We start from the raw sequence: 24,380 nt of genomic DNA, 5'->3' as shown, positions 1-24,380 counted from the left end.
GACAGAGGAACTGATAACACAGAGAATCCCCCATTTCAAAGGCAAGTGAGGGGAAAATACCACTACTGGTCTATGTCATGAAATTGTCAAAGCAGGAGTAGAAAACCAAATGGCCCAATATCACACACCAACATTTGAGTGGCTCTAGAAAAGTGAGGGGAGCATAATCAAAGAGGTCTTCTGAGATTGAAGAAATTGGGTTTTGTCTTTAATCATGCAGATCATGCAAGACAGAAGATGGTCCTTATGGTACTTTTATTAGGAGCAGAAAGTCTTAGGAACATGTGCCTGGTCTCAGCACTCCTCACCTATGCAGTCATTGTTGTGGGAGAGGATGAACCCCAAATTGCAGCGGCAGTTGAAGGAGCCAATGGTGTTTCTGCAGGTCCCGTTGCCACAGGCGTCTCTCTCACACTCATTAATATCTATAAAAGAGGAAAACAAGCAGCAAGAATTTTAATCACTGATGGGGAAAGTCTGTAGCTATTGGGCAGGAAAGAGAAATAATCCACTGTCAACAGGGTGAATAGAAGGGAAAAGATTGTTGTACCTCCCAAAAGGAAGATTTTTACATGGGGGGTTTACACACTTGATAAGGGTGAACAATCATTTACCTTACTGTGGTTCCTATATCACTCTTCCCAAATGAAGTCTAAGCTAACTTTAATCATAAGCATTTTGAAATCTCAGCTTTCTCAGAACAGATGACTAACAGCTGTGACGGGGTTAACCACAAAATTTCCTTCTTTATGAATATGACTCTTTCTAAGAAGGGCATTTTTCTGGCAAGAAATTTACCCTTCATCTACTCTATGAACAAGTAGTCTGTACAACATTACAATATTAATCTATTAAATTCCTTGCCTAAAGCAATAAATGAGACAAGATGCTCTAGAAAATTCTAAGAATGAAATATTTTCCTCAAAAATGAAAGTATTAGCAGTTCACTGACAGGATATGCAATTTCAAAGGTTAATTTTACTTTAATGAGATATTTTTCATTAATTATCAGTTTCTTAACACCTCCAGTGGCCAGTTAGGGTGGTTTTGCACCTTTGCCTGGCAGTAAATGGCTCACAATCTCAGTTATTGTAATGTAACTCCTTATTACAGAGAGGACAGGCTTAGTAATTATCTTAACAGAAACCTAAGTACAGTTTAATTTGATACACTTGCCTATACACATTGTTCTGTCATCATTGGTCTTGAATCCATTGTGACAAATGCAGTAGAAACTTCCAACAGTGTCAATACACTGCCCATGGCTGCAGATATTGGGAATTTCTTGGCATTCATTCCGATCTGAAAACAAAGAGATGCACTGAAAGTTAAGGCCCCTAAACTGCAAGGCTGGTAAGATACATTAGCAGCAACCAAGAGAGTATCCAGAGCACAGTCCAATTTAAAATAGTATTTTTAGTTTATTAATGAGAAAACCATTACTAAGTAAATCTCAGAAAAGGGGTTACTTGCATGTAAATTATCTTTTCCAATATTTGTGGAGCTGAAAAAAATTTAGCATAAAAATTACATTTACCAAACACAAATCCTTGCTGGAGGGAAAGCATATTGCCATGGCTTTGAAAAGTAAAATTAATGACACAAAATTGTAAAGGGTCTGAGTCTGAGGACTGTACATTGGCTGCAGCAAAAATGAAAGATGCACATGAACCACAGTGTGTAGTCTTCTCACAAAAGCAGCTACTTGCTTTTAGCTACATTTGATTGTAGCACAGACTGCTTCATTAACTGAAGGAAATCATACAGAACAGAAAGGGAGATGAACCCCCACTTTTCTCATTAAGCTTACAGAGAGATAAAAGGCTCTGTAAATTTACCTACTCATCATGCAGAGATAAACCATGTACACATATACATGTGTGTTACAGCATTCATGCAATGTGATGATCCTGTGAACTGGACAGAGCTCAAACAGCAAGAAGAGTTACAGCTATATGGAGTCAGAAACTGTTTTGTATAATTCTGCAGAGAGGGGAAAGCTCTCCTGACAGCCTGTGATTGCTGCCTTGCAATAGCAGGGCACCCGTTATATTTGTTCAACAGCTGACTGCTTCCTGCTACTCTACTTACAAATGCTTTCAGGCAGAGTCCAGGATTCTATCAACAGTAAATGAAACAAAATGTTAACAAACAAAATGTTTGCTCTCCAGCAGAGATTCTCCTTGACAAATCAGAAGCATGAATCCAATGAGGTGTTTCTGCAGACCTCAACACCAACAAGAGCTGGTTTGATTCAATTCCTTGTGTTTCCTCTGCTGCAGCTCCAAACTGTGAGAACTGAGGTGCTGCCATAAGCCTGTATTACAATTGATTAGACTCTAGTGTTCAGTAATTTTCTTTTATATGTAATCTAAGCCAAGCAGATGCAGTTTCTTACCAAACCATCCCCAGGTGGTTGCAAAAGTAAGAGTCAAGTTGTTCCTAATTGCAAAGAACTTCATGTACTAAATCTTGTTTTCCTGTCTCTACTGCCTCTTCTCTGCTCTCTACTTGGCACAGGGACAATCCTGATAGCTCCCATCCCCAGGATTTCTGTACAGCACATGGGGCCATGAGTAACTCTGGATGGGTGTTCACTGATGACCAAGCTCTCCCAACGTTATTAATGATACCACTGCTAATTAGAGTCTAAAACAGGTACTCGGGGAACCAACGCTGGATAACGTCTTAGGAACTCCTAATCTTCACAGGTCAGAGGAGCAAAGAGAAAAGAAAAACTGTGACTGGTGCTCTGTGGGCAAATGAATCATTAGTTAAAGTCCAAGGGAAAAGTCACTTCTTTTGGATTTAACAGAGAACATTGTACATTCTTAAAAAATTGGAAGGCAGAAATGTCCTAAGTGACAAAAATTAATTTATATGAGAAATTATTTATTTTACCACAACAGATAGCATGAGAAGAATGCTATTTGGAAGGTAAGATAAATGCACTCATAGTACTCATAGTACTAGTGGCTGTAATACATCAGGTTTGACTCAATAGCACATAAACATTTTCCATCCAGTAGCAGAACTGACCCAGTATTGCAAGGTGCTTAGCATTCTCTGCTCCCAGCAGAGTGGTTGGGAATTTCCTTCCTTTGCTGGATCACATACATTATCAGCCACTTCTATTTCAACTCTAATTGTGTAACTTTATTTTGATCAAATATAAAATAAGAGCAAAATACAGGGAAGTATTACTGTTTGTGCCAATTCATCTTTAGCATTGTAACCCATATCAGAACCTCCCCTGGCTCTTCCTGTACTGCTGTAACGAACCCATAACAACAACAATTGCATTAGGAACATATTGAATATTTACATGTGCCACTGCATAGCTTAACAAAGCAAAGCTTTAGTTCTCATAGTAGGGTTCTGATTTCCCCTACACCCTTTTCCCTCAAGAGTCACATGAAACAATGAAAAACTGCACTGCAGGGAAAAGTGCACTTCCTAAAACTCAAGTACTCAGAAGCAAAAACTGAAGGAAAAGGTTACCAGTTTTTGTTGTAATTCTTATTTTGTTCAGAAATGTATAGAGCATATAATATTTACAGCAGCTTGGCTCACAGCAGTGTTTAAAATCTTCAGGTAAGCAAGATAACATGAATGTCTCACTGGACTATGACATTATAAGAAAAAGCAAATAGATTAGAAAACTGCAGTCCCATTCAGTGAGTAAAAATAATGTTCAGTGACCTGTTTAAATCCATATCAAAGTTGGGGAGTTTAACAATAAGCTTTTTAAGTTAGTTATTGCATTCAGGCCAGCAGATAAGTCTACCTTATCAGTAGAGACCCCAGCAAGCAGTGAGTTATTTGTAAAAATACAAGTGGAAAATAAATCGCTAAAACACATACAGCAAATTATAATGAAAATCAGAAAATAGCCAAAAGATAGTGCATCAATTGGTCTTCCCTCCCTAAACATAACATGGGCTAAAGAAAAATGCTTGCGGTTGGTGGGATAAAGTGAAAGACAAACATCTACTTAGGTTTTTAACTCCCATTTATGGATCTGGGGGATGTGCCCAGAATGTTTACAGGATGCCCCAAAAGGCTTTAAGAGAAGGGTTCTTGGAGCTCTAATCACCTCCTGGTACAGCATCTTTCTGAGAAGGAGATATGCTTTTTTCAGACTTTTCAAACCTGCTCATTTTTGCAGACCCTCACCCGACCGAGCCAGTGGAACTCACCAGTGCAGCGACCCGTTGAGGTGAACCTGTAGCCAGGTTTGCAGTCACAGCGGTAGCTGCCAGCTGTGTTGACACACTCTGCATTTTGCTGACAAACTGGTCCATTCTGGCATTCATCAATATCTGTCAGTGCAAAAACGGAGTTTCATATTTACGGTAGCTGGCGCTAGAAAGATGTCAAAACCTCTATTTTCTTAGTATAAAGAATGTTATTGTACCCAAATACAGGAATTCCTTTCTAATTCTGAAAAAATAAATATATAGATGAAGGTTGATATTCACGGTACATTTAGGTATCTCCCTGAAATTATCCCAAACCCATGGTTCATTTGTAAAAATTCATTCTTATTTTGAGAATTTATGTAATAGCTTTCTGTGGTGTTGGAGGGCCCATGAAAGGCTTGTTGCAACACATCACATGGGTGAATTTCAGTCTTAAGACTGAGATCAGAATAAGTAAGCTGCTGTGTATGCACAGTCTCCACTGGAGACTGTGGGGATCTCCCTTGAGCATAGCAGAGCATCAAGATCCCTGCTGGATGTTAGAAGCTTTCGACATAAACAGCAGCACAAAAGTTTAGGCAAAAACATTTTGATGGATTTTCCTTACTTAAGCTGCTGCAAAAAGAGAAGTTTATCTCCCCAGAAGTGTATCTGGATGTTAATTAGAAGCAGCACACAGAAGATGCTTTCACTCAAAGCTCTCGATGCCTTGCTTGCAGCACTCGTGTTGCCAGCAGTCACAACCCACACCAGAGAATGACAGCAATTCCTGCTGCTATTTTCAGTTTCTCCACCGAACTGACTAATACAATGTTAGGAAATGTTTAAACTGGAAAAAAATTATCATGTGTTTATATTTTTAAAAAAATCTTTGTTGCACTAGAAAAAAAATATTTTGGAATTAAAAAAATTATGTTCATGATCTGACTCAAGACTACTATTTTTTTCTTGGCTTTACTGTCAAACGTGAAAAACAATGTTTCTTCCCATGACTGCTGACTCATGTGCCTTCAAGGCCTTAGATGTCTGATGGAAAATCTGGTATTTTCTATGTAGTAGAATTCAAAATGCCTGAATTAACACAAACTTATTACACTGATAATGGTATTTTCCCCTCATTACGGATGACTTGCAAGTGTCTCAGATGTGGGGGTGTGTGAATTGCCAGCTGGTGAAACACCATTTCTCTGCAGGAGAACAGCACTTTACCTTCGCAGACCAGCAGCTTGTCATTGTAGAAGAATCCCACGGGACACTCGCACCGGAAACTGCCAACCATGTTTATACAGATCCCATTTTCACACACTCCAGGAATCTCTCTGCATTCATCAATATCTGCAAGAATAATTGGTTTTAAATACTTGTAAAGAGCACTTCATGGAATCTTCTGCTACAGAATATGTCCTTAGGCATTTATCCTTAAGATAATTATTAAATGTATGATGAGAACACCAGAATTTTCCCAATTGCAAGACAGTGAGTCATTCCAAACTGTGGAAATGTAGGTATTTTCTGCTTCTTCAGGTTCTGACTCTTCACTATACTAAAGGTATATGCTGCCACATAGGAATGCAGAGGGTATCATATGTCCTTCCTCATGTCTCCCACCCACAGCCCTGATGAACCTCCTCATCTTCCCGAGTGTTGCAGTGGAGTTATTGGGAAGAGCCAAACAGGGAGAATGTAACTGTCTTTAGTTTCATAGAGGAGAGCAAGACTGAATGCAAACACTTGTCAGAACTAGTTTTGCACTGTTTTACCCTTGTTAATCTGAAAAGACTTCCATGGGTTTATGTAACAATTTGAAAGTGCCAATGCCAGGTAACATCTGAAGTGCTGCCAACACATTATTAATTAGATTGATTAACCCAGGCAGCTGGGGCTTGCCAATGCTCTGTATACACCCAGGTTAAGTAACTGATTTTGGCAGAAAAAAACCCCAGCTGCTATTGCAATTATATGTCTTGCCTATTGGGCCCTTACACATCTTAATATTCTGACAAGATGACAGAGTTCAGAGACTCCTCCAAAGCCTCTGTCTTTAGTAAACATTGCCACATGCACTGAGGTACACAGACACAGAATACGGGGGGAAATTACCAGCTAACAGGAGTTTCCAACAGATAATGCTGTTGTGTTTTGTTTTGTTTTTTTTTTTTAATGTTGCTGCTGGATCCAACCCCTCATTTCCTACATTAGATCCTGTAATTCTGAGCCCTCTGATATAATGGATGAGTAAAAATAGAACTACTTCTGTCTCTGAAACAACCACCTGGAGCAACTATCTAGAACTTTAACCCAAAGAGAAGAGCAACATCATGTAAGGATTATAAGAAAATATTCCAGGGTACACAGAGCACTGTGGCACAGTTGTGGCAGGGCAGACAGAGCAGACTGCAAACCTCCTGCACACATGGCAGCACTGCAGATGCAGCTTTTACCTGTGAATGTCAGCACCATCCAAGGGCTCCCTGCTGATGCTGATGAATGGCCTAATGAGCTTGAGCAGACTCAGCAAAAATTTGGGATAATGCTAATATCTAGGAGTGGATATTTTGCTTCCAAGAAATGACCTCGTAAATAATAAATACCGTACATTTTTGAAACTTCTTTAAAAATTACATTCCCCATTTTACTAGAAATATTTCCATCTAACTAGCTGAACCCTGCATTGCAGCAACAGCTTAATGCTAAAGCATCTGATTACTGCCTATATGCTGCCTCTGTTTATTACAGGGCACATTATCTGCTTCTTATTTGCATTTTAGTGTGAATAAAAACAAAAGGGAGTCCCATTAGGGATTTACTCAATTCCTTGTCCTAGAATTCCTCATTCTCTCCCTCTTTTTGTTTTGCAATTTGTTACTTGCGATTCAATTGTAACACACAATAACATATGTGAGAAATATTCCAGCCGAGCAGAAAAAAGGATTTTTGTGTCAAACCAATACACAGGGGGACTGGTGTGAAATGTCAGATTAAATCTTGCTTTAGTTTGAAGGAAAGACTCCCAATTCCTCTCAGACCAAATGCTGGTTGGCCTTACTCCCAGACCTCTTATTCTCGGTATCTGTGCCCTGCTCAGGCCTGGTTACGGTTTCTTTGGAGCTGTCTGTTGTCTTGATTAGAAGCAGCAACTATCCCTGCTGCCAGCGAGGAGTAGCCAGGCAGAAAGTTTGCAGGCTCGGACTTAACAGAGGCTTGAACTCCATTACACTGTTTAGTTGTCATTCCTCCCTTGAAAAAAATAACTGGGAAAACAAACCTCCCCTCTTTCCTGGGCAGAGGTAGCATGGAATTTCGTTCAAAACATAAGTTACAACTCACCAACTGGTAATCCTGTATAAATGTCAATGAAGAAGCCAGGCCTTTGACTTCCACAAAGTGTGGAGAATTCATCTGCAACAGGAACACAAAGCAGTGATTAAAGCATTTGGAATTAATCAACAGTCAAAAATTCATTATATTCTTTGCCCAAGAAAATTCTACTCTTTCAGCACCTGCAGGGCACAAAGAGGTAGGCAGCCCCTTTCCCAAACTCACCAAGTTAGGTGCTTAGTTTGCATTTGGGTTCTCATTCAAAGGCCATTGAAATTAGCAAATAAAAAATGTAGAGGGATTCAGATCAAATACTGGGTTTTCGTTGTGTATTCCTATATCTGTGCCTTACAGTGTTTGCACACAAGTCCAGATCTGACTTTCAAAAACCTGAACTATAAGTTGGAAGTTAATCAAATAAGTGTCTAGGAAGTTGCTCTTGAAGCAAACCACCTCAAACCACAGTCAACTCTGCAGCCTTATCCAGTGTGGAGGAGTCTTGAATGCCCTTACAGTTAGCACAGAAACTCCCACATCTTACATTTAGCTGCTTAATACAGATCATTCTCAGAGGAGACCAAGCTATCTCTGTAAACTCATGGCTACCACAAAGGCCCCTTGTGGCAATCAGCAGTCGAGGCACAGTACAGCATTTGCTGGAGCAATACCAATAAAATCTTGGTCAGTGGCTCAACACTGCACTTGCAGAGACAGATTAACCAATACAGAGCACGAACTCTCCAATACAGTGAAACTGGCACAAAGGTGGCACAGCCCAGCAGCACAAACACAAACCACTCCACATATGCCTTCATTGTGACTAGGGCTGATCACCCCCAGGCAAAAAATTAACTAATCACTTCAGACACACAAGAGTAGAAAAAGACATAGCATCACTAACAACATCACACTCACTAATAGTAATTATGATGTTACCAAGGCTTTCAAATAGCTCTGCAATACAAAAATGTACCTGTGCTCGGGATAGGACACTGTTCACAAGGCTTATTCCATGCACGTCCAATGTTGTAGGAACAGCAGCACATTTTCTTGGTCATATTGAAGAGCAGCTCACCATCACAGGTTTGATTGTCAGGATAGTAATTTCTGTAACACAGACTTCTTCTCATATCTGTGAAAATGAAGAAGACCCCAGGCCAATGAAGTAGGCAACTCTTAGGGAAGATGATCTACCTGGCCCAAAGCAGTAAGATAAAGCTTTAAAGAACCCCCAACACATACCCATGCAGTTGTTTCCTCCATTGACTTGCATGTAATCAGGAGGACAGATGCAAGTGTAATTCCCAACAGTATTGTAACATGTTCCAGGTCCACAAATGCCAGGTGTATCACACTCATTCACATCTAGGAGAGAACATAAAGGCAGTGATTGAGTGGCCACAGAAGCTTTGTTGTTGTGCTTCTGAGGATGAAAATGTGTCAGTAATACTTGGTCAAGATGGAATTTTCACTCTCTCAGTGCAAGACTTGAACTTTTTCCAGTTTTCCCACCCTTAAGCTTTACACTGCTTAGTCTGGTGATGCTCCTTTTCAAGGACAGATTAATTCTCTGCACATTGATCTGTCATCATTTTCAAAGAATAAAACAGAAGACTAGTTAAGTGAAGGCTACATACCATCACACACTCGAGTCTCTTCATTCAAATAGTACCCTGATGGACACTGACACTGGAAGCTACCAAATGTATTAATACATTTTCCTCCTTGGCAAAGTCCAGGCAGCTCTTGACATTCATCAATATCTGTCCAAACAAATCCACAAACATTTCATTAATGCTTTTCCATGAAAAACAACCCTCACTAAAGAGTTTCATCATTTTAGACATGTAAATATAGGAAAATGTAAACATTACCTTCTAATATAACTGTAATAGGGTTTGGTCGGAATCCTTCCCCTCCAGGGCAAAGAACCTTATATTCAGCTGAAACCAAAATAGACTTATGAGCATACAATGGTAGAAACATTTTCAGCACAACTATTTTTGAAAATGGATCCTATTACTACAGGTTGTTTACATGTAAAGTTACAAAGTAATCAGACATAGACATTATTAGGTTTTACTCTGTAACATCAACTGCTATTCTATTTCATAATGTAGGTTTTCGTGTAACACCAAACTTGCTCAGAAGTGATAATAATATTCTGACTAAGTAATCTTTTTGAAAGACTAGTAAAGTTTTTGGTTAACTCCTGTCCCCCGCATGTACACAATAAATGATTACACCAGTATTTGAGTTACTCGGCTAAATTAGAAAAAAATCCAACTAAGACACTGCTGTGTTCAACCCAGGAAATACAGACTTACTTGTGTTCACAGCTGGGCAATGTTCACAGGGAACTCCCCAAGCCTTGCCCAGGGAGCAGCAACAGGAGGCCTTGGAAACACCCACTCCAATCTCGTTGCTGCAGAAGGTGCCACCGTTATCTCCACGAGTTTTAATGTCCAGGTAACAGTTGCCAGATCGTGTATCTATTCACAATGTACATAATGACAAACACATTTCATGAGAGCAAAACACAGCACATCATCTTAGGATGAGGGGTACCTACAGATGGCTCTCAGTTCTTGCAGGACAGCCAAAGCAAGTAAGTTGTGTTGCCCAGGGAGGCCCAGCATTTCCCACTTGCATAGGTTCATGGTGCCCCATTCCTTGGCTTTGTTGGACTTCTCACAAAGTAGGGAATTTACTTATCATGACTAAGGGTAATTCTGCCAGGCCTTTTCTCATTTTCATTCACATTCTACCCCACATTTGTACATCCTACCCGTTCCAGAAACTCATTGCTTTCTCCTCTCCTTGAGGTTAACAAGCATGAAAGCATCTACTAAGTGTCAAGAATTTCAAATACATTTGAATTTGAGAAGCATCCCTCCACTCTCTTAAACAAACAAAACCAAAAAAATATGAGAGCATTACTAAGCAGTTGGAGCCTAATACAAGAGTATTTCTGTTGGTCATGAAGCTGCGCCCAGCCAAGCTGCACTCAACGCTCCAAGAGCATGGGTGGCTTTATGCCACAACTTCATTTGCCTGCCATCTTGGGGCCAGCTGGATGAGGGCTTAAGTTTGTTGAAATTTAAAATTGTCTACGCCTGTTGTAAATTGTGGACAGCTCTAACAGGCCCCAAAGGGTTGGTTCTGGCAGCTGGGCATTGCTGGCATTGCTGCATCAACTCTGGACATGCTCCTGCTGCCCTACTACAGCTTCAAAGCCAGGGGCAGTGGGATGGGAATTGAGGCCCTTTTCCATGACCTGGGATTATTCTTATGCAGCTGGGCTTGCAGTCCCTCTGTGGAACTTCCCCTGTAAATAACATAACAAGTGGTCCCTTACCAACACATCCAACTCGGGTGGGATTCAGCTCAAAATCAGGAGGGCACTCACAGGTGTAGCTACCAGCAGTATTGATACATGTGCCACTAATGCAGGTCGTAGGATCTGCACATTCATTAACATCTGCAAGAAAACACAGCATGTGGTAAGCAAATATTCAAGAACAGTGCAAGTCATGGATATATCAGGTACCATATGCTGACCATCACAATCCATTAGTTATGAGATACTGATCTCCAGAAAGCTCTAAAAAATAAAGGCACCTTTTAGAAGAACAGTAGTCTGAGATGCATCCATCGTTCTATAGGGGGGGAAAAAGTGTTTTTCCTGAAAAATCAATCTATGAACTTATGTTTTCACATTCGCTTTATGAATTCACATAAAGTACTAAAAAAATACTTAACAGAAAAATACAAGACAAGGTCAGAGCTGACCACCCAGTACTGTGAAGTACTGTACAAGGCACAATACATCTCTGCCAGAGGGGTTCTCTCTGATCTGTTTTCCCTTTCTTAAGGGGATATCAGAGGTTGACAAAGAACAGGAAAGAGAAGCGTGTTATACAGTAGGCAACTCTGTACTTTCCTATATCCAGTTTGATCTGTATAGCTTTCTAAAAAAATTTCCTAAGGAGCTAATGACGGTGACACTAACAGAAAATTAAAAAGCATGCTGTTCAAAACTTTTACCTGTGCAGTTCCCACCACTTCTGTCCAACTCGTAGCCCACTTCACACTCGCACCGGAAAAGTCCCGGAAGGTTATGACAAGTACCGTAGACACAGATGTTAGGAAGTGAGCACTCATCAATATCTGACAAAGGAACAGGAAGGGGAAAATATGAGGTTTCCTTATCTTCTTAAGACATAGACAGAGAACTGTAAAAAGGTTCAGCAACATGGATCTGGAAGCCAACAGCTTCTGCACACAGTATAAGACAAGAAAAAGTAACATGCTAGAGACTAAGGAACCTACTCCATAACCTTTTCTGGGGGAAAAAGGCTCCTTCCAGTATCTCTGGAAGCCATGCCAGAAACAATCTTAGCTTATTAGTGGGCTAATCTGAAAAGTAGCAATATTAAACATAGAAGAAGATATGCTTTAAAAAAATGAAGTTTATTCTAAGTCAGCAATCATCTGCAGAAAGCTGGACACCAGCAAGGGAAAAGCTTGTGTCCAAAGGTGAATTTCATGTTCATCCTCAGGTTTCTATATTTGACAGATCTGAAGTTTGGCAAGCAGAGCTCACTTTTGTGCTTTTTGTCCAAATCATATGAGTCTGATTCAGTATTTACTGAATGCCACATGCACTGCACAAAGAATGACCAATTTGATACAACAAAAAAGTATGTATTTACAAAGGACCTTAAAATACTGCATTTAGCATACACATCTGAAACATCAAGGGAAGTCTGTTTTAGCAACAGGAGCTGGGCTCTACATAAGCTATTTAAACTCAGCTAAAAGGTCTGAAAGTAAATTGTTTCATGAAACGTTATGAAACCTAATATTGGTTTAGTTTAAAGAAAAATTCACTCTCATAAATTATTTCAATTGGTCGATTGCTAAAAAAATACACAGAACACTTTTCAAGGGGGAAAATTCTATTTATAGTGATGTACTTATGAACTCCATCAAATACCAGTTACTAAGAGTTATTACTATGTCAGATGATATGGCTGAGTCTTCTTGACTGACTTAACTGATTAGTGCTATATCAAATGAGGATTTCAAAAGCTGAAATCAAATATATGACCTTAATCATGTTGGCAACATGTTTATTATTTGATTGTTTTGAATCTTCATATATGCAAAGCTCTTATGAACGAGTTGTAAACAGTTAACTGACAGCTCACCCTCAAAACTGAACAGTCATGGGAATTTATTTTTTGTTGTGGTCATATAAACTTTTTGCAAGGCTTCACACTCTGATTTTGCACCTCACAGAAGCCCTCAAAGCATGTTCACTGTATTGGCTACCAAATCACTGTTTTTCAGTTTCATACATACCAATGCAAAGTAACAACTTTTTCTGTTAAATTGTTATGAATAAGATGAGGAACTGGGCATAAATGGTCAATGAAAAGGCAGGTACAACAGGTAGATGACCACTTAGAGATCCATAATAAATGTATAAACCGCAAAAAATCAACTACTACTGACAATTTTGATGCCGTTCTCACCTCAATCACAATTGCAACCAATTGTAAAATTTTTGAAACATAAAATACTATTAAGGCAGAATTTGTTGAGCATTGTTTAAAGCTTACAGAGAATTACCTTCACATGCTTTCCCATCTACACTTGGCAAAAATCCCATATCACATTCACAGCGATACCCTCCAGGGGCATTGAGGCACTGCCCATTTTCACAGAGATTCAAGTTTTCTGAGCATTCATCAAGGTCTGTAAAAGGAAGAGAAATAGCAAGTTTACAGTAATATGTTTTTTTCACCAACATATGTGAGCTGAAGCTGCAGTGTTCCAAACATTTTAACTATTCTATTACCTCTGAACACTTGCAGAGGAAACTGCAATCTAGTTATGAGCAGAGGTTACTACATGTAACAGCTCAGTGTATTTCCAACATGCTGAAAATACAGCTTCTAATCAAAAGGAAAATCAGAGAGAGGCACAGACTCCTAAAGTAGCTACAGTTAATAACAATTGGAGGCAGTACACAGGGTCAAATTTAGACTCAGAATGAGCACGTGAAATTTATTATAGTTATTGTTTCTATTACAGCAGAGCCTAGAGGCAGTAATTGAAAAAAAGAAAGAGGTTTACTGTGCAATGAGCAAACATATGGTAATAGGCAGTTCTCCATGTCAAACATACAAAACACTGACAGAAAGTGGCATGAAAGGAACTTGATCAAAATTAAACTGCAGGTTAACAGCCGATGAGAAAAACAGCCTTGATATTGGACCACGCTCCCCTTCAGACAGCTCGTGGCCCTTACTCTTTAGCTGAAATGTTACACATCACAAAAACACCTGCTTATTGCAGCAGAGCCTGGCTGGCACTGTGAGCTTTGGAAAGTCCATGGCTGGTAAATCAAGAGTAGTACCTACAGGGTGAATGCTGCACACTCTGGCAGAGGGCCTACAGAACACTTGCGTGCTGTAGTTGGAGTCCCAGCCACCTTTTGAATCCAGGAACAATAAAGTACCCAAATTTAAAAAAAAATTCAAGTTCTACTGAAGGCAGAAACTCGGTAAGCACTCAGCTGAAGGATGTAGTTTATGGACTCCTGGAAATCATCACGTGGGAAATGAACAAAGAGCACCGGGTTAGGAAGGCCACTGAGGAAGCTGAGTCAGATTCAAGATTAAATTATACGGAGAGAACTAAACAGAATCCCAGGGTTCACTTAGAATTTGGACTGATTCTAATTCAGCCTTAAACCTGATGAGCCAGATTCTCAGGTGCCATAAAAACCTGCTGTAGTTGATAGAGTGCTGCTGATTTGCACCAGCTGAAAACCTGGCCCAGCAGCTGCCCGCCGCATGGCTCTGCTCCAAACAGCGTCACTCTGCACAGAGCAACACTGACAGCCCGAGTGCAATAGCTCCTCATGACTAAGCATACATGAGCTAATCTGCTCTTCAAAGCAGAAGACTGAAGTGTGGGTGGGAAACATCTCTCTAGCAAAGTCTAATAATTACATTTACAGTTTATAAAATGAGGTTTCTGAAGCAGCTACTTCCCTCACTCTACATGCCAGCACTGCATCCTGACACCATCTCTCAGGACGATGCAGTAAAGAAGACAGACAGCACACACTTACTTCTGGAAAGAACAGATATTTTTTAGGCAATTTTATGAAGCAATTTTAATGCATATGCCCTATTATTGAAGTACTAAGGTGAGGGGCCAATGGACTGGTTTACTAACTAGCCAAATTATACAATCAAGCATTGTTTTAATAATTTTGCCACTCACGCCAACTAACAAGGAAAGCTCAATGAAAAATTGCATTTTATCAAGTGAAAAAAAGTGATTGATTTAGACTAGGTTTACTATACAGTATTTCTTTCAACCTAGGTGAAGGAGAAGACAATGGACGATGACATATTAGCGCATAATTTCAAATGTTTAAAAGCTATTTTTGTGTATTGGATCACAGACTAACTTAGGCTGCAAGGGACCACTGGAGGTCATCTGATGCTTTCCTAGGAAAGCTCACCTGTACAAGTGAAGCCATCCCCAGTATAACCTTCTTTACAGAGGCAGCGGTAAGAGCCCATTGTATTCTTGCAGTCGGCATGTGGGCTGCACATGTGGGTTCCATTGGAGCACTCATCCAGATCTTTAAAATAATAAAAAAAAAGGAAAAAAAAGAAAAGAAAAAAACAACATTAGTTAAAAAAACATACCATGAATAGAAATTTTAAATAGCGTATGGCACACAGAAGCTCTACTTTAAATCATCTTCCATAATAAAACCCATAAATATGTGAGGTCATCTGACTGGAGAAGAGGGGAACAGTTTATTTGTAGCACATCAAAATGTCTGACAAGGTAACTGTGAATGAGGAAGCTGCAGGGCACTCAATACTAAGACCTGCACCTTGTTTTTACAGGGAGCACCAGGAGACTTCTCACTGCCTGCCATCAGTTGCCCTCAAGCACACAGTGTCTCTCTCCATGGTCACAGAATCACAGAATTTGCTGTGTTCTCACCATTTCACAAGCCAAATATGAGATAATGCTGATTTCACAGTTACCATGGCAGAGAATTTGTCCTCTAACAGATCATGTCAGATCGACCTAACAAGTTTGATAATCACTTTTCTTCACAATTTACAAGTGTGGTATGGTTTTTTTTCAGAATTGCTAGAACCCCACTATGGCCCAGCCTTATAAATAAATACAAATGCATATGACCCTCACCTGTGCACTTGATACCATTTCCAATCCAGCCAGGGCTGCAGCTACATTTGAAACTTCCTGCTGTGTTTGTACATATGGCGTGTCTGTCACAGTTATGGGCTCCAATTTCACACTCATTGATATCTGCAAAAACACAGAGATGTTTGAGAGGCTCATGGATCACACTTTCTCATATCCAGATAACTGACACTGGAATTTCTCAAGAAAGTCAAAGTGAACATGAAAGCAAGCCTGCATTTCATTACAACATGACTTTTAGAAATGAAGCAGAAGAGAAATAAAATCACAAGAAAGAAAAGTAAAGAAAAGCAAAGAAGCATGTGGCAGATTTCAGACATGCTGCCCCACTACCTATTCTTCTCACAGGCATGTAAAGCAGTACTTCTGCAATTCACTTCAAAGCCTGGTAACTGCTACACTCGAGGAGGAAAACAGTAACTCAGAAGACAGTTTTTCCAATCTGTCCATCCTGAAGCCTGCAGAGAGGGACTACATTGGTGGCTCTACATTGCATGGTTTGCTAAAAAGTCTCAGAGGCAACTCTAATTCCCAATGTCTCCTGGAATGCAGCACTCCCAGAAGCACCCATTGTATCTGCATGGATGCTGATGAACACCAACTAGGCACCACTCACAAACTCCTCCTAGGATAAGCCCAGGAACCTCATGCAGCTTTGTCATGCTGTGTGGAAGGTGGAGGATGGGCTGTGTTTACTAGGAACTCAGGAAACCTCAGAAAACAGTGGAAAAAAGTCAGCATCCTTGAAGACACCAAGTCATCCAATCTTCAACACACACGTTCATGCCAGCACGTTCTATTTCAGTACTTGCTATTTTCACCTTATTTTCATTCTTGGTCATTCTCTGGCAATATCATGATGTATAGACTGCAAAACCCAAACTGAACTCCATTCTTCCTTCTCACAAAACATTATTAATGCCCCATGTAGGTACTTGGAGAATGTATAAACTCAAAGGCAAAGTTTTCAGAAATTATTACTGGTAACTACAACAAAACTGGCAGGAATTTTCTTGCACATCTGAGCTATGGATTTTACGGTGTTTTCTGTAACTGAGCTCTCTCTAATTGGGCTTTACTTCCACACAGGATGTAAATTATCTAGAGTTCATATCAAACCACTTAAAATTTATATCAATATTTTAGCCCTCCCAGGTGCCTTTGATGTTGCAGTAAGCCAAATCATCTCATTCTGTACAATGAGCTCATGGAAAGGGAAAACAAGCTCACAAACACTGCATGATTCCACAGACAAACCCCCAGCTCTGACTCCTCTTAAGAAGATGATTAAGAAAGGCATCAGCCATCAAACATGTAACAACCTTTGGGGTTCTCAGCCCCAAAATCAGAGATTTGAGTCTCCCTATCATCTTGCCTAATAAAAATTAGCTCTTTAAAGAGGGCATGATTGTGGAACTATTGGAAAAACTGTCCAGGTATGATTTTAATCATTTCCTTTGTAACTCTTTCTTAGGTTTTTCTGCCCACACTTGTCTAGACAAAAGGTTGTGTCCTTTCTCTATGCTCTGTACACATATTTTGCCTTTTCACAAAGGCAACACATGACTTCGGGAAGCAGACAATATCCATCCATCATCCTAAAATTAAATAGCCAGAAGGCCAGAAAATACCTAAACCCACTGTTGGTTTGGAGTTTTTTTTGTTTGGTTGGTTTTGGGTTTGCTTGGGGTTTTTTGTTGTTGGGATTCTGGGCCTTTTTTTAGTGGTTGGTTTATTTGTTTGTTTTTTGGTATTGGTTGGTTAGCTTTTGTTTTTTTGGAGTTTGTTTAAAGTCTGCATAAGTGGAATTTCATCTAATCTTACTTTTCTGAGTCTCTTTCTAAATGAGGCACTGCTTTGAACCAAAACTCCAGACATGAACGTTCCCATAATCTGAATGCTGATGTCTAGATATAGATCTAAATGTGGCAGCTGGAATCTACCATTAATGAATGTTGACTGCACCAACAAGCCTGAAAACATGCAAATGGATACTTACTTTTTTAAACCTTAAAAAAAGGGTCAGAGCAGATTTGCCTTTCATATGTAACCTCAAAAAAAGGGTCAGAGTAGATTTGCCTTTAGCATGTGCAGAAACTCATATGAAGATAACATCATACTAAACAGGAAACTAGTGTCTGTCAAAAATCTTAAGGGTGGTCAGAAAAAAACCCAGCCCATATTGGCTTGGTCTGAAGGGAAAGAGTAGAAGGAATTTAGAGAGGTCAGCTACAGTATACACTGACACAAGAAAGCTGAGGCAAACACTCTATAGTTTAACCTTTACATGATTTTAAAACCCAAACTGTTAAACCACTGCTAACATTAAGCCTGCACTGCATTTGATTATTTGATGCTTTGAAACATACAATCACAAGTTTCCTTATACCCTGCAGAGCACAACAAAACACCACAAAAAATTATCATCAGTAGAGAGGTTTCTGCCAAGAATTTTTTTAAACCACCAGCAAACACAAACAGAAACTTGCATGCAACAGCTACACCGCAATGAAGTCATGCTCAGACTCAAATTTAAGACAAACTAAGCCAAGTTTTCCACTCTCTGTAAAGTGACTGTGGACTCCATCCCACCTTGCACTGACCCGCTGACACTTCGCACCAGAGAGCCCCCATTAACACCTCCCAGTGGGACAGCAGCACCATGACACTGGTGCCCTCACAGTGGACACTTGTTGCCCCATCAGCTGTTTGACACACACACTAAAAAGCTTGGAATCTTTTGTGGGATGAAAGTTGCAAGTACAAATCTATATCCAATCTATATCCAATGGGATCAACTTTCTCAGAGATCAGCCACTGAAATGCCATTCCACTTGCTTTGAATAAAATCCTGAAATCCTTCTCAGCTTTTCTCCAGGAAAAGTTTTCAATAGATTTCAATGCGTTTTGTCTGGGTAAAGATCAAATGTGGAATGCAAAACGTATTTTCTAATACGATCTACCTTTATTGGGACATTGCAGGGCTTATTTCCATGATGCATGGAAAGGTTTTCAGATACTTAAATGAAAGCTGATTGAGGCATATAAAATACCATCACTGGCTTCATCCCAGATTTTACTTCTTTTCAAAGCTACCTGCATTTAACTCAGATGTTGTTTTGCTATAATCCCTATTCTCTCCTTTCATTGCACAGCTGAGTTGTAAGCCTACATTTATTGCATTGCAATTATTTCCAAGGCAAAAGAGATCTCAGACCAAACACAGTACTGTGTAAACAGGGCAGTGAAATCAATGGAATTTATGCCTGGTTATAGTGGAGCTTAATATGGATTTATGCTGCCATAAGTACTGAATTATGGCTTCACAGAATGAAACAGAAAGGAGAACTTGAGCTCTACTGGGGAAAAATTAACTTAATATAAATATCTTTAATAAGAGCATGAGTCCAGCCTGTTCTGTCTGCATGGCAGCACAAACAGTACTACACTCTTCAAATACTCCAACTATTTTCATTTGATTGTTTGAAGACAAAGGCGTTACTCGGTCTGAGTAAAGGTATCATGACCCAAAGAGCACCCAGGAGGACACTACTCAAGTCAGGGTTTCACACAATGATGGCCTATTCCCACTGACTTCATGGGGATTTTCACTGAAGAGTAAAGGAGTGAGTCACTGATTTATATCAACCTTCTCCTTCTGCCTGCAGTACGAGACCATGACAAGCCAAGGAAAATAAAGACATTCCAATCCAAGACTGACACTGCATCCTCAGCCAGTCCCACTGTGCCCCAGTCCTGCTGCACACATGTTCTCAGCTTTGCAATTGCACAACTCCCATTAATACTAAGGGAGTTGTCTGCCTACAACAGATGAGAATACGCATGATAAATAATATGCAGGTCTGACATCATAACAATCCCAAGCACTCTGGGGAAAAAAACCTGTCAGTCACCCTACTCTGTTGGCTCCTTCAGTTCTCTTCTTTGGACAAATATTTTTTTCTCTCAAGTCTTTGGCAACTAATGAAGCACCTCTCCCATTAACCACAGTGGCACAAATTTTCAGGGCTGTTGATATGCAGCAAAAATACACATCAAATATACCTGCCATGTTGGCACTACGCTTGCAAATGTGGCAAGCAAAGGAAAGAAATCAATAGCCAGTATCTGCACAGCACATCCCTTCACAGTCTGGAAGTGGATCATTAAAGTTAGCCAGACAGAAGCATGAGGATAAGTCACTGTATTCTCACCTACATCCTAGAAACATCCAAGTAATTTCTTTGCATTTGAACAGAGGAGAGTGAACATTAACTAAAGAAAATGTTCATAGCTGGGTGTGAAATCCTCTAGGTACTCTGTGTACCATTTTCTGTTAGGTTTCATGGGGCTTCAAGGGTCTATAAGGATCCTTAGCAAAATGTGAATTTAATTCAGACTCCGCCTATAAATCAGTACTGTTTGTCAGGAATTATGCAAATCCCTTAAGTAGTTTCTGACTTTTACATTTTTTGGCAGTCTCTGCATATCTGTGCATTTTATCACCCTGACGTTTCACTGGTATTTCGAGCCTGGGTCCAATTCCCAAAGGGCCAGTCGTCTGGTGGAAGTCACAAGGCATTTCCTCCTCCTGGGTTCCTGCCCATGTAATCAGGTAGGAAAAGGGAAGGTTTTTCAGAGGGAAAAGACTGTGAATTTCAACTTGGTGCTCATACAAGTAGAAAAATATATGGAAAAATTCCCCTATTCTGATCTTTCTACACGTAAAATTGTTTTCTCTTTTGGAACCACTCTTGGATTTTATTCAGCATACTGTACAATAAGCACCTCTTGGAGTTTCACATGGGGAGGTTCAGCCCTTGCCTGCTATCCATCCTTACATCATCAGCATGCTGGGGCGCAGCGTGTTGTTGCTGGACAGACGCCTACTCCCAATGTGCTCCTTCTGTAATACCCCCCCTTGGCGGGCAGATCTCAGCATTGTTATCTTCTGGTATTTGGCCTGACACAGCCAGCTCCCAGATTCATAAGGGCAGATGTGTGCTTCATTGAGACCAGAGCTCTTTTGTGCCATCAAGACTGAAACACAACATATTATTAATGGCCAGAAGCCACTAATAATGGAGAGGAGAGCACACGGAGTCACAAAATACTATGGATCTATTTCTGAGGGCCAAGGACAGGCTCACCTTTTCCTTTCACTGAATCAGATGTCTGATCTCCTTAGAATCAAGTTATTGCCAGCCACACAAGTATGCAGTGTGCACTCACTGCTCCTGTATCCACTAATGTCATCATTACTGGATGACAGAAGGTCATGTTCAAGACCAAACTCTTCAAGCTCACACCCCACACCAAGTTGAACACTTTCCACCAGTCTTTCTCCAAAGGGCACCAGCATGGTCCTTGCAGAGTCAGAGCCTAATCTCAGCCTTCCAACTCCCTGAGCTTGCTGTGGAGAAATCCAGCTGACTAGTAAAGCACATTTATTTTTGATCTGATGACCATGTCGGGCAACTTCTGCCACCAAGTTCACATCTTTTAGCTTGGCTCTGTAAAGAGACAAACTGTGCCCTAAGTTTGTGCCAGCCCCACTCCACCAGGGGCAAACAGGGAGGCTGTACACACAGCCATAACTGCAAGGATGGATGGGAGAGAGTCAGAGAAGGATTTGTTTCCCTGTGAAAATATCAGAGCAACTAAATCTAAGGTTCTACATCAACAGTGAAATATTGCAAATTTACAGGCAGCACTCCAGAGTGGTGATGAATCACAAAATACAAACTCAAGTGCCAAACCAGGATTTAATTTCTGCACAAATACACATATACATTATTGACAGAAAAAGTGCAGACAAGATATTTGTCATAAAGCTGGGCGATCTGGAACCAGGAGAGAAGAAAGCACAGCAATCTTCTCTCTAGTGGCTGTGCTCTATTGCCTGCCTAGAAAACTGTAACATGAACTGCTCTGAGTCAGTATTATCACAGTCTGCCCTGTGAATGGAAATTAAACCATTTGTAGCACTTGATCTTGGAAACCTGCATCTACAATGTATAATTTTGCATAATAGTTTAAAAACTGTATTTTTATTACTACATTCTGTCCACATTCTTATTGAGAACCATGGAGAGGGGAGAACTAACATCTGTGTGGGATGGGAATGTAAGTCAGTGGGTGGATTCTGAATACTGTTAAATGATTGGGGGGGAAAAAAAACAAGTTTATTTGTTAAAATGGAAACAGTCAGTAATGACAAGAGAGCTGAAATATTTAGACAAAACTGTAATGGAACCCAAAGGACGTTATTTAGTTGTTCTCATGAAACAGAGAATCTCCCATTCAAAGTGCTGTACACGTTTTTGTAATTTTTTTTTTCCATGGGAATTCCTAAAAAAGTGGGAATGCTTTTGATCTGTCTAAGACAAGAACTGAATCCTGGGGTCAAGGTGCTGTTGGCAAGGTCCCTGCAGAAGAAGTATTGAAGGACACTCCCATGGTCTGCAGTACCTGAGCCTGGGAACTTCAATTCTGCTCGAATACTGTGCAAACATGAAGTAGGGAATTCAATGTTCTCCAGCAGCAGATTAGACATTTTAAAAAACAGAATGTGAGAACCTGCATGCTGTAGTTGCAATGGGACCAGTTTCTTCATTATGAAACCAAACTAGAAACTTCCCACTCTGCTTCCCGTTTTCTTATTTAAATACAAAAGATTTTGGTGATTTGAGCATGGTCCCATCTCAGTTGTATCAGCATAACTGATACTTCAACTTTTTATCTTAGAACACTGGGCTTTTTCAAGTTACTGAGCCCCTCTATAGTATCTCTATGTTGTAATTAAAGTGTTCTACTGTTTTTCCTAGTTAGTGACATCCTCTCTGAAACATCAGCATGTAGACAAAAGTAGCATGGAAAGATAATAATATGCAAGGAGGTGGGAAGAGCCCACATGACAGACAGTGTCCATCCAGAGGTCTGGGCTTGGCTGGGACCAGGAGGGAAGGATTTCCTGACCTCTCTGTTAACAAAAAAAACCACTGCTTGGGACATTTGCCACTACCTTGCATCACATCATGCCAAAATGGTGGCTGTTTCCAGGCACTTCCCCAGAAGCCATACCTCAGATTCCTCCCCTGCCTCCATGACCTTTCTCTGTCTTTTGCCTACTACTGGTTGCTCATTCCTCCCTGAGTGCTCCTTGCTGGGAGCGGTATCTGCGCCATGTGTAACAGATCAGCGCGAGGGCTTTCAGGTCTAGAGTCCTGAAGATCTTCATATAATTTAGCACAGAAACAAAGAACATTGAAATGTTGGTCTACAGGGTACAATTAGGGATTTCTTGGATTTAGGTCAGTTCATATGTAAGTCAAAGGCAGCTGTTACGAATGCACAACTATTTGTCCATGGTCCAATATGCAAAGTACAACTCCAGCTCTCAGATTTTTCTATGAGAGCTGTAAAAAAACAGCTTCATGTATTTGGGGCACTTAAAGAAGCATATTATTAACTCTGTACAATAAGGGCAGACTAAGAATAAAAGTGTGTCTCAAAGACACTGCCAGAAATATGTTTACCCTAAGTTTACATTAAAAATTATATTAAACATATGTTTGCATTCATATTTGGGCAGTGTCTGAGACTCTCAACACCTTGGCTTGAGACACCAGCATTATTAGTATCATGCCCTTAGAGCCTGTATATTTGAATCTCATTTCTGTTTGCTGGCAATACACAGAATAAAGCAGATTCTGATTTTGCTGATAGAATGTAGCTCTGTAACTGTATCATCGCCACTTTGCAAAAACCAAAAATATATTTTAGCATTTATTTCAAGGCATCTGTGTTTGCCAAATAACACTTCAGACATATACCTGTTATTTACTTGCATAATGTACAATTAACTAATCCAAACACACTGAGGTCCTCGGGAGTTTGTCAAGGTACAGATAATGGCATTTGCTGTTCTCTTAGATGAACAACAACACAGTGATACACCCAATTACGTTCCCAATGGACATTTTGTCACTCATTTCAGCAGAAGCAGCATCAGGCTGTACCACTGAAGATTAGCAGAACACAAGCTCAGCAAATTTGGGTGAGAGGTACAAAAAGAGGACAAGTAAGTGAAAAGAAGCGCAGTGAGAGAAGGTTCCAAACACCAGAAAAGCAGATTCACAAGTTTAAATAAAAATTAAAAATTAAACTTTAAAACATACCTGTGCAGCCAGTTGTGCCTTTCTTGCCTGAATATCCCATATCACAATGACAGATAAATGAGCCTTTTGTATTCTCACAGGTTCCACTCAGACAGATGTTTGGATGCAGATCACACTCGTTAACATCTAAAAAAACCCGTGAATTAAGATTTATTAATAAAATTCTTAGAAAGTATTTGGCAGAATCTCTTGAGTTATGAGTTTTGATACAAAAAGTGGGTCTATACATGCAAAGAAAAAACTGCCCAGGTTAGTTATTCCTTACCTAGCGTACCTTTTGAGATCTGGGGTAACAATGCTAAATTACCATATCTGTATTAACATAACTTTAATTCCAACTTTTCTTAAAAAAAGACACTAAGATTCAGTACATTATTCAAAGAATGACTATGACTATTGATAATTTCTA

The 24,380-nt window shown here is 40.0% G+C and overlaps 1 protein-coding gene across 1 annotated transcript in view; it reads right to left on the bottom strand.

The window, feature by feature from the left end:
- Nucleotides 1–24,380, bottom strand: part of FBN1 (fibrillin 1) — a 147,490-nt gene that overhangs the window by 20,855 nt on the left and 102,255 nt on the right. The window contains exons 31-46 of the mRNA XM_017805157.1: nucleotides 23,972–24,097; nucleotides 15,774–15,896; nucleotides 15,067–15,189; nucleotides 13,158–13,283; nucleotides 11,568–11,690; nucleotides 10,879–11,001; nucleotides 9,848–10,012; nucleotides 9,395–9,463; nucleotides 9,158–9,283; nucleotides 8,763–8,885; nucleotides 8,494–8,652; nucleotides 7,530–7,601; nucleotides 5,412–5,537; nucleotides 4,200–4,322; nucleotides 1,177–1,302; nucleotides 309–425 (exon numbers count right to left, since the gene is read on the bottom strand). Coding sequence (XP_017660646.1) covers nucleotides 309–425; nucleotides 1,177–1,302; nucleotides 4,200–4,322; nucleotides 5,412–5,537; nucleotides 7,530–7,601; nucleotides 8,494–8,652; nucleotides 8,763–8,885; nucleotides 9,158–9,283; nucleotides 9,395–9,463; nucleotides 9,848–10,012; nucleotides 10,879–11,001; nucleotides 11,568–11,690; nucleotides 13,158–13,283; nucleotides 15,067–15,189; nucleotides 15,774–15,896; nucleotides 23,972–24,097 — 1,950 coding nt within the window. The remainder of the gene's footprint in view (nucleotides 1–308; nucleotides 426–1,176; nucleotides 1,303–4,199; nucleotides 4,323–5,411; nucleotides 5,538–7,529; nucleotides 7,602–8,493; nucleotides 8,653–8,762; nucleotides 8,886–9,157; nucleotides 9,284–9,394; nucleotides 9,464–9,847; nucleotides 10,013–10,878; nucleotides 11,002–11,567; nucleotides 11,691–13,157; nucleotides 13,284–15,066; nucleotides 15,190–15,773; nucleotides 15,897–23,971; nucleotides 24,098–24,380) is intronic.

The sequence above is a fragment of the Lepidothrix coronata genome, unplaced genomic scaffold (genome assembly GCF_001604755.1).
Source record: "Lepidothrix coronata isolate B3197 unplaced genomic scaffold, Lepidothrix_coronata-1.0 Scaffold11, whole genome shotgun sequence".
In the NCBI taxonomy this organism is placed as follows: Eukaryota; Metazoa; Chordata; class Aves; order Passeriformes; family Pipridae; genus Lepidothrix; species Lepidothrix coronata.
This window is presented reverse-complemented; position numbering and strand designations above follow the sequence as displayed.